Source organism: Bos taurus, chromosome 10 (genome assembly GCF_002263795.3).
Source record: "Bos taurus isolate L1 Dominette 01449 registration number 42190680 breed Hereford chromosome 10, ARS-UCD2.0, whole genome shotgun sequence".
Classification (NCBI taxonomy): Eukaryota; Metazoa; Chordata; class Mammalia; order Artiodactyla; family Bovidae; genus Bos; species Bos taurus.
The window spans coordinates 19531017-19540764 of NC_037337.1; the positions used below are offsets into that span (position 1 = coordinate 19531017).

Genomic DNA, 9748 nt, shown 5'->3' on the forward strand with positions numbered 1-9748 from the left:
TTTAGAAATACATTATGGTACCTTTGTTATGTAGTCTGTTTAATTTTCACTGCCTTATCACGAGTCAGCATGGCACAGGTAATGAATGATTTCTTTTATAAGGTCAGTGAAGGCACACCTGACTGACTTTATCAAGTTATGGTCTTCCTTCACAGCTGCACAGATACGCCACAGTCCTACTAATCCCAGAAAATAAGCTTCAAGAAGAAAAATCTTCTTGATTTTTGATTTTAACTTCTTTTTGATTTCTTCTGGAACCAGGCTACTGAGAATTCACGCTGTTTGTTTTGTTACTAGGTGCTGGAGGAACATCCCAGCTCACAAAGCCACCATCCCTTCCTCTGGAGCCAGAGCCCACTGTGGAAGCACAACCCACGGAAGCATCAGCACAAACCAGAGAAAAGTAGGTGTAGGATGACCCCAGAGCTGGGCTTGCTTTGGCGAGGACCCACCAGATTAGGGAAGGTCCCATGACACAGGCAGCATGGAGGCCGGCACGTACGAGAACGTGTTAATGATCACCAGGAGCCAGAAGCCTTCACAGCCCCTGGCTGCCCCGTGAGCTAGGAGAGGACTTACCTCCTGCTGACTGAGCCCTTTGTGGAAGAAAAGTCTGAGACAGACCTCTGCTGTCATGACAAAGTCTTGGCTTAGCTGAGGTGATTCTTGGGCTGTGTGGTAGGTACATTGGCCACCAAGGCAAACACAAATCTTGAATTAATAATCCAGTTCTAATAGTAGAAATTGAAAAAAAAGCTCTTTAAATTGTGGCCCAGTCTATTGAGTATCCCAGCTGCACTTGCCCAGAAGAATCCAGAAAAAGTCCCTATAGCTTGTTCTTGAGCAAGGTCAGAGTGCAGAGCCAGATCATGTCAGTATGAAAAGGGAGAAAGGGCTGGTCTGGTATCAGCACCAAGGATTGGGGGGAAAAAAAAGGAGCTTCTTAACTGAGGAGGTTTTAGACATTCAGTGATACCACTGACCAGATGCTAGTAATACATTATCTATATATCCTTTTCAGAATAAAGATTATGTATCATCCCTTTGGGAAAAGTTGTTATTAATGTGTAAAGGATCACAATAAAATGTTTCTGGAAGAACCTTGTATTGGCCCAGTCTTGGGGCTTCTGGATTTCTAGTTTCTCTGTTAAGAAAGGAGCTATTCTGATTTCTAGTATGGTTGTTACTCATGTCATCACAGTTAGAAAAATGAGGCTACATACACAAGCACAGATATAGACATGGTTTTAGATGGCTCAGATTAGAGGCAAGAACGAACTAGCAGTGGGAAAAGTGCCCTTCTTACTGAATAATGTTAGTACAAAACAAGGTAGAAGTCTGGAGTGTATGATTACGATGATTATTTTGTTCTTAAGGAAAAAAATCACCATTGTCTGATAGTTGAATGGTTCACAATGGACCAGTCCTCCCACAGACAACAAATAGTAACCAGTAGGTAAATATAAAATACTTCCTTGGTTTAATTTTTTAAAAATACCTAACTATTCCAAGTAAAAATTATATATATTAAGCCTCATACATAATGTCATAAAGATTTTTATATTTTACACAATGTGATACAAAACTAATTCTAAATAGTTTGTAAAAAGTTAACGCTGTATATATTACAATCCTTAGAGCAGCCATTTGAAAGAAGCATAGCTCAAAAGACAGTAGAGAAGGGGGGAAAAAACGGAACAAAGAGAAAACAAATAGCAAACTCAATCTAGTCATATCAATAAAATGTAACTAGGCTAAACAGTTAAAAAGCAGAGAATGATAAAAAAAAAAAACCTCATACTATATTAATGTCAGATAAAGTAGAGTTCAAAGTCAGGGGTGTTACCAGAAATAGGGGCATTTCATAATGATAAAAAGTCAGTTCAGTAGAAAAACAATCATAAACATGTATGTACCTAACGTTACTTCACAAGACATTAAGTAAAAATTGACAGAATGAAATCCATATACTTGCATGTTAGCGATTTTTCTTTTAGCATTTGATAGACAAGTGTAAAATAACATATTGGCTAGCTTGACCTAATTAAACACTATAAGCAAGAAGTATAGAAAATGCATTCTTTGCAAGTACACACAGTACGTTTAGCAAGACAGACCAAATGCTGGGCCAGAAAACAAGTCTCAAAAGTCAACAGGTTGAAATTTACAGAATATGTTCTCAATACACAGTGTAATTACATTAGAAATTAAAAGGAACATAACTATTACAGAAAACAACATATTTGGAAATTAAACATATGCTTGGAATAACTCATAAGGAAGAAATCAAAGAGAAACTAGTTTGAACTGAATAATGAAAACAAAATTTGCAGGGTTCAGCTAGGAACTATGCTTATAAGGAAACTTACAGCTGTAAATGCTTCTATCGTAGCAAACAATTGTTGATAAAGGTTTCTACCTTAAGCTAAAAACAAAGCAAAATAAACCCATTTCAGGAATTATTAAAGAATAAAAAGCCAAAAGTTTTACCAAAAAATGCATATGGCAGAAAGTTGACAAATCCCTAGCTAAACTGATAAAAAAGAGAGAAATTACCAGTATCAAGAATGGAAGATGGGATAGCATTATAAAGAGACTACAAGACATGAAAAAGAGAAAGGAATGTTACAAGGAATTTTATGACAATAAAACTGGCAACTTGGATGCAACAGACCAAAACTGAAACAAGATGAAATGTGAAGCCGTAAGGCCTGTCAAAGAAATTGTATCTATAAATCAAAAGCTACCCTTTAAGCAAACTGCTGGCTCAGATGATTTCACCAGTGGATTCTAATAAATCCAATCTTACAAAAATTGTTAGAAGACAGGATTGAGAACTTCCCATTATGCCATAAAGAAAACAAAAATCTACAGATTGAGAATATATTCTAGAAGAATAGATTCACAAAATACATCTGACAAAGGACATATCCAGAAACTATTAAAAAAAACAACTACAACTCAGTGATGAAAACTATTGGGTTGGTGAAAAAGTTCGAGTTTTCCTGTAAGAATAACCCAAACAACAACATACACAACCCAACTGAAAAAAAAAAAAAAATAGGCAAAAAATTTGGATACCTCACAAAGATATATGGCCATATATACTGGCCACATATGAATGGCCAGTAAGCACATGAAAACATGCCCGTTGTCTTATCATCAGGGAAATGCAAAGTAAAACCACAAAGAAGTACCACTTGGGACACATCAGGTACACATCAGAATGGCTAAAATCAGACACAACTCCAAATGTCGGCAAGAACAAGAAGCAAACAGAATTGTCATCCATCACTGGGGGTGTAAAATGGTCCATCCACTTTGGAGAAAGGTCTGTACCCGTCCCATGATATATCTCCAACCCAGCAATTCTACGCCAATGGAGTAGAATTTTTACTCAAAAGTAAAAATGATTTTTACCCAAGAGAAAGAAAAATGTCCACACAGACTTGATAACATTCATAAAAGTTGCAAGTGGAAACACTGTATTCACAATACTTTGTAGCCACAAAAAGCAACAAACTACATACAACATCATCTCAAAATCACCTGAATGAGAAGAGCTGCATAGGCTACAGTAATTAAAACTATGGTGCTGGCACAAAAACAGAAATCTAGATCAATGGAATAGGATGGAAAGCAAAGAAATAAACCCGTGCACTTATGGCCAAGTAATCAACAAAGGAGGCAAGAATATACAATGGACATGGCAGTCTCTTCAAATGGTGCTGAGAAAACCAGACAGCTACATGTGAAAGAATGAAAACATTCTCTAACATGGTTATACAAAAATAAAACTCAAAATGGACTAAAGACCTATATGTAAGACTGAATACTATAAAATTTCTAGAGGAAAACATAGCAGAACACTCTTTGATAAATTGCAGCAAGACCTTTTTGGATCTCTAAAGTAATGAAAATAAACACAACCTAATTAAACTTAATGGCTTTTGCACTGCAAAGGAAACCATAAAAAGACAAAGAATGGGAGAAAGGATTTGCAGACAATGCAGCCAACAAGGGATTAATTTCCAGAATATACCAACGCTCGATATTTTTTTAAAAATCTAAAAAACAGGCAGAAGACCTAAATAGACATTTCTCCAAAGAAGATGAACAGATGGCCAAAAGGCACACAAAAAGATTCTCAACATCACTAATTAAGAGAAATGCAAATCAAAACTAAAATGAGGTATCAACTCACACCAGTCAGAATAGTATAATGTCAAAAAGTCTACAAATAACAAATGCTGGTAAGGATGTGGAGAAAAGAACCCTTCTACACTGCTGGTGGGAATGCAATTGGTGGAGCTGCTATGGAGAACTACGGAGGTTCCTTTTCATTGCTGTTCATGGGGTTCTCAAAGCAAGAATACTGAAGTGGTTTGCCATTCCCTTTCTCCAGTGGACCACGTTTTGTCAGAACTTTCTACCATGACCCGTCCATCTTGGGTGCCCCTACACGGCATGGCTCATAAGTTTCATTGGGTTAGACAAGGCTGTGGTCCATCTGACCAGACTGGTTTTCTGTGATTGTGGTTTTCAGTCTGTCTGTCCTCTGACGGAAAAGGATAAGAAGGCTTATGGAAGCTTCCTGATGGGAAAGACTGACTGAGGGGAAAGTGGGTGTTCTGGTGGGCGGGGCCATGCTCAGTAAATTTTTAATCCAATTTTCTGTTGATGGGTGGGGCTGTGTTCCCTCCCTATTATTTACCTGGGGCCAAACTGCTGGGCCAAACTCCCACATTGAAGGTCAGGAAGGGCAGTGGTGAGGAGATACCCCTCGTCCAAGGTAAGGAGCAATGGCTGTGCTTTGCTGGAGCAGCCGTGAAGAGATACCCCATGCCCAAGGTAAGAGAAACCCAAGTAAGACGGTAGGTGTTGCAAGAGGGCATCAGAGGGCAAACACGCTGAAACCATACTCACAGAAAACTAGTCAATCTAATCACACTAGGACCACAGCCTTGTCTAACTCAATGAAACTAAGCCATGCCCGTGGGGCAACCCAAGACGGGCGGGTCATGGTGGAGAGATCTGACAGAATGTGGTCCACTGGAGAAGGGAATGGCAAACCACTGCAGTATTCTTGCTTTGAGAACCCCATGAACAGTATGAAAAGGCAAAATGACAGGATACTGAAAGAGAAACTCCCCAGGTCAGTAGGTGCCCAATATGCTACTGGAGATGAGTGGAGAAATAACTCCAGAAAGAATGAAGGGATGGACCCAAAGCAAAAAGAATACCCAGCTGTGGATGTGACTGGTGATAGAAGCAAGGTCCGATGCTGTAAAGAGCAGTATTACATAGGAACTTGGAATGTCAGGTCCATGAATCAAGGCAAATTGGAAGTGGTCAAACAGGAGATGGCAAGAGTGAATGTCGACATTCTAGGAATCAGCAAACTCAAATGGACAGGAATGGGTGAATTTAACTCAGATGACCATTATATCTACTACTGCGGGCAGGAATCCCTCAGAAGAAATGGAGTGGCCATCATGGTTAACAAAAGAGTCCGAAATGCAGTACTTGGATGAAATCTGAAAAACAAAAGAATGATCTCTGTCCATTTCCAAGGCAAACCATTCAATATCACAGTAATCCAAGTTTATGCCCCAACCAGTAACGCTGAAGAAGCTGAAGTTGAACGGTTCTATGAAGACCTACAAGACCTTTTAGAACTTACACCCAAAAAAGATGTCCTTTTCATTATAGGGGACTGGAATGCAAAAGTAGGAAGTCAAGAAACACCTGGATTAACAGGCAAATTTGGCCTTGGAATACGGAATGAAGCAGGGCAAAGAGTTTGCCAAGAAATGCACTGGTCATAACAAACACCCTCTTCCAACAACACACGAGAAGACTCTACACATGGACATCACCAGATGGTCAACACCGAAATCAGAATGATTATATTCTTTGCAGCCAAAGATGGAGAAGCTCTATACTACAGTCAGCAAAAACAAGACCAGGAGCTGACTGTGGCTCAGACCATGAACTCATTGCTAAATTCAGACTCAAATTGAAGAAAGTAGGGAAAACCACTAGACCATTAAGGTATGACCTAAATCAAATCCCTTATGATTATATAGTGGAAGTGAGAAATAGATTTAAGGGCCTAGATCTGATAGATAGAGTGCCTGATGAACTATGGAATGAGGTTCGTGACATTGTACAGGAGACAGGGATCAAGACCATTCCCATAGAAAAGAAATGCAAAAAAGCAAAATGGCTGTCTGGGGAGGCCTTACAAATAGCTGTGAAAAGCAAAGGAGAAAAGGAAAGATACAAACATCTGAATGCAGAGTTCCAAAGAATAGCAAGAAGAGATAAGAAAGCCTTCTTCAGCGATCAATGCAAAGAAATAGAGGAAAACAACAGAATGGGAAAGACTAGGGATCTCTTCAAGAAAATCAGAGATACCAAAGGAACATTTCATGCAAAGATGGGTTCAATAAAGGACAGAAATGGTATGGACCTAACAGAAGCAGAAGATATTAAGAAGAGATGCCAAGAATACACAGAAGAACTGTACAAAAAAGATCTTCACAACCCAGATAATCACCATGGTGTGATCACTGACCTAGAGCCAGACATCCTGGAATGTGAAGTCAAGTGGGCCTTAGAATTTATCACTATGAACAAAGCTAGTGGAGGTGCTGGAATTTCAGTTGAGCTATTCCAAATCCTGAAAGATGCTGCTGTGAAAGTGCTACACTCAATATGCCAGCAAATCTGGAAAACTCAGCAGTGGCCACAGGACTGGAAAAGGTCAGTTTTCATTCCAATCTCAAAGAAAGGCAATGCCAAAGAATGCTCAAACTACCACACAATTGTACTCATCTCACATGCTAGTAAAGTAATGCTCAAAATTCTCCAAGCCAGGCTTCAGCAATATGTGAACCGTGAACTTCCTGATGTTCAAGCTGGTTTTCGAAAAGGCAGAGGGACCAGAGATCAAATTTCCAACATCCGCTGGATCATGGAAAAAGCAAGAGAGTTCCAGAGAAACATCTATTTCTGCTTTATTGACTATGCCAAAGCCTTTGACTGTGTGGATCACAATAAACTGTGGAAAATTCTTCAAGAGATGGGAATACCAGACCACCTGATCTGCCTCTTGAGAAATTTGTATGCAGGTCAGGAAGCAACAGTTAGAACTGGACATGGAACAACAGACTGGTTCCAAATAGGAAAAGGAGTACGTCAAGGCTGTATATTGTCACCCTATTTATTTAACTTATATGCAGAGTACATCATGAGAAATGCTGGACTGGAAGAAACACAAGCTGGAATCAAGATTGCCGGGAGAAATATCAATAACCTCAGATATGCAGATGATACCACCCTTATGGCAGAAAGTGAAGAGGAACTAAAAAGCCTCTTGATGAAAGTGAAAGTGGAGAGTGAAAAAGTTTGCTTAAAGCTCAACATTCAGAAAACGAAGATCATGGCATCCGGTCCTGTCACTTCATGGGAAATAGATGGGGAAACCGTGGAAACAGACTTTATTTTTTTGGGCTCCAAAATCACTGCAGATGGTGACTGCAGCCACGAAATTAAAAGACGCTTACTCCTTGGAAGGAAAGTTATGACCAACCTAGATAGCATATTCAAAAGCAGAGACATTACTTTGCCAACAAAGGTTCGTCTAGTCAAGGCTATGGTTTTTCCTGTGGTCATGTATGGATGTGAGAGTTGGACTGTGAAGAAGGCTGAGCGCCGAAGAATTGATGCTTTTGAACTGTGGTGCTGGAGAAGACTCTTGAGAGTCCCTTGGACTGCAAGGAGATCCAACCAGTCCATTCTGAAGGAGATCAGCCCTGGGATTTCTTTGGAAGGAATGATGCTAAAGCTGAAACTCCAGTACTTTGGCTACCTCATGCAAAGAGTTGACTCAGTGGAAAAGACTCTGATGCTGAGAGGGATTGGGGGCAGGAGAAGGGGAAGACAGAGGATGACATGGCTGGATGGCATCACTGACTCGATGGACGTGAGTCTGAGTGAACTCCGGGAGTTTGTGATGGACAGGGAGGCCTGGTGTGCTGCAATTCATGGTGTCGCAAAGAGTTAGACACGACTGAGCGACTGATCTGATCTGATCTGAAACTGCTGGAGGTAATGAAGATAATGGCGACCTCCTTCAAAAGGTCCCATGCATAGACTGCTACACTCAGTGCCCCCAATCCTGCAGCAAGCCACCCCTGATCCACGCCTCCACCAGAGACTCCTGGACACTCATGGGCAAGTCTGGGTCAGTCTCTCATCAAGGGGGTAACTGCTCCTTTCTCCTGGATCCTGGTGAGTACCAGGTTCTGTTTGTGCCCACCAAGAGTCTGTTGCCCCAGTCCTATGTAAGTTCTGGCAGCTCTGTGGTGGGGTTAATGGCACGTGCGTTTCACAGGGGCTCAAACACACCTGACCAAGATGCCCTTGGCAACCTCGTCTGCCCCCTCCAGAGCACGTGGGAGCCAAAAAGCCCCCAAGACGAGTGGAGGGCCTGCCTACCTCCCTCCCTCTGCCCGCTTCCCGAAGCAGAGCCAGGGTGCATTTACAGCGCCGGCTGCAACGGACTGCACAGAAGCGTGACCAAGAGGAGCTACCCCTCGCCCAAATTCGGGCGGTGGCTGAGAGAAGCAACCCCATGCCCGAGGTCAGGGGCGGCGGCTGAGAGGAGCTACCCAACTCCCGAGGTCAGGGGCGGCGGTGGAGAGGAGCAAGCCCACGTCCAAGGAGAGGTGGCTGCATGGGTGCAGGAGGGCTGAGAGGAGCTACTCCACGTTCAAGGTCAGGGGTGATGGCCAAGAGGAGCAACCCCATGTCCAGGGTAAGGAGCAGCGGCTGCGCTTTGCTGGAGCAGCCGTGAAGAGATGCCCCATGTCCAAGGTAAGAGAAACCCAAGTAAGACGGTAGGTGTTGTGAGAGGGCATCAGAGGGCAGACACACTGAAACCATAATCACAGAAAACTAGCCAATCTGACCACACGGACCACAGCCTTGTCTAACTCAATGAAACTAAGCCATGCCCGTGGGGCAACCCAAGATGGGCAGGTCATGGTGGAGAGGTCTGACAGAATGTGGTCCACTGGAGAAGGGAATGGCAAACCACTGCAGTATTCTTGCCTTGGGAACCCCATGAACAGTATGAAAAGGCAAAAAAAAAAAAAAGGATACTGAAAGAGAAACTCCCCAGGTCAGTAGGTGCCCAATATGCTACTGGAGATGAGTGGAGAAATAACTCCAGAAAGAATGAAGGGATGGACCCAAAGCAAAAAGAATACCCAGCTGTGGATGTGACTGGTGATAGAAGCAAGGTCCGATGCTGTAAAGAGCAATACTGCATAGGAACCTGGAATGTCAGGTCCATGAATCAAGGCAAACTGGAAGTGATCAAACGAGATGGCAAGAGTGAACGTCGACCTTCTAGGAATCAGCGAACTAAAGTGGACTGGAAAGGGTGACTTTAACTCAGATGACCATTATATCTACTGCGGGCAGGAATCCCTTAGAAGAAATGGAGTAGCCAGCATAGTCAACAAGAGAGTCCAAAATGCAGTACTTGGATGCAATCTCAAAAACAAAAGAATGATCTCTCTTTGTTTCCAAGGCAAACCATTCAATATCATGGTAATCCAAGCCGATGCCCCAACCAGTAACACTGAGGAAGCTAAAGTTGAACGGTTCTATGAAGACCGACAAGACCTTTTAGAACTAACACCCAGAAAAGTCCTTTTCATTATAGGGGACTGGA

At 42.0% G+C, this 9748-nt stretch overlaps 1 protein-coding gene across 7 annotated transcripts in view; it reads left to right on the forward strand.

The window, feature by feature from the left end:
- BBS4 (Bardet-Biedl syndrome 4) overlaps positions 1 to 1100 on the forward strand; it is a 45984-nt gene extending 44884 nt beyond the window's left edge. For 6 of the 7 annotated variants that reach the window (XM_024997616.2, XM_010808954.4, XM_059890459.1 and 3 more), the window contains one exon: positions 298 to 1100. In XM_024997616.2, the coding sequence (XP_024853384.1) occupies positions 298 to 407 (110 nt within the window). In that variant the 3' untranslated portion in view covers positions 408 to 1100. The remainder of the gene's footprint in view (positions 1 to 297) is intronic. The other variant, NM_001075956.1, reaches the window with a different exon arrangement.
- The last annotated feature ends 8648 nt before the right edge of the window (positions 1101 to 9748 follow it).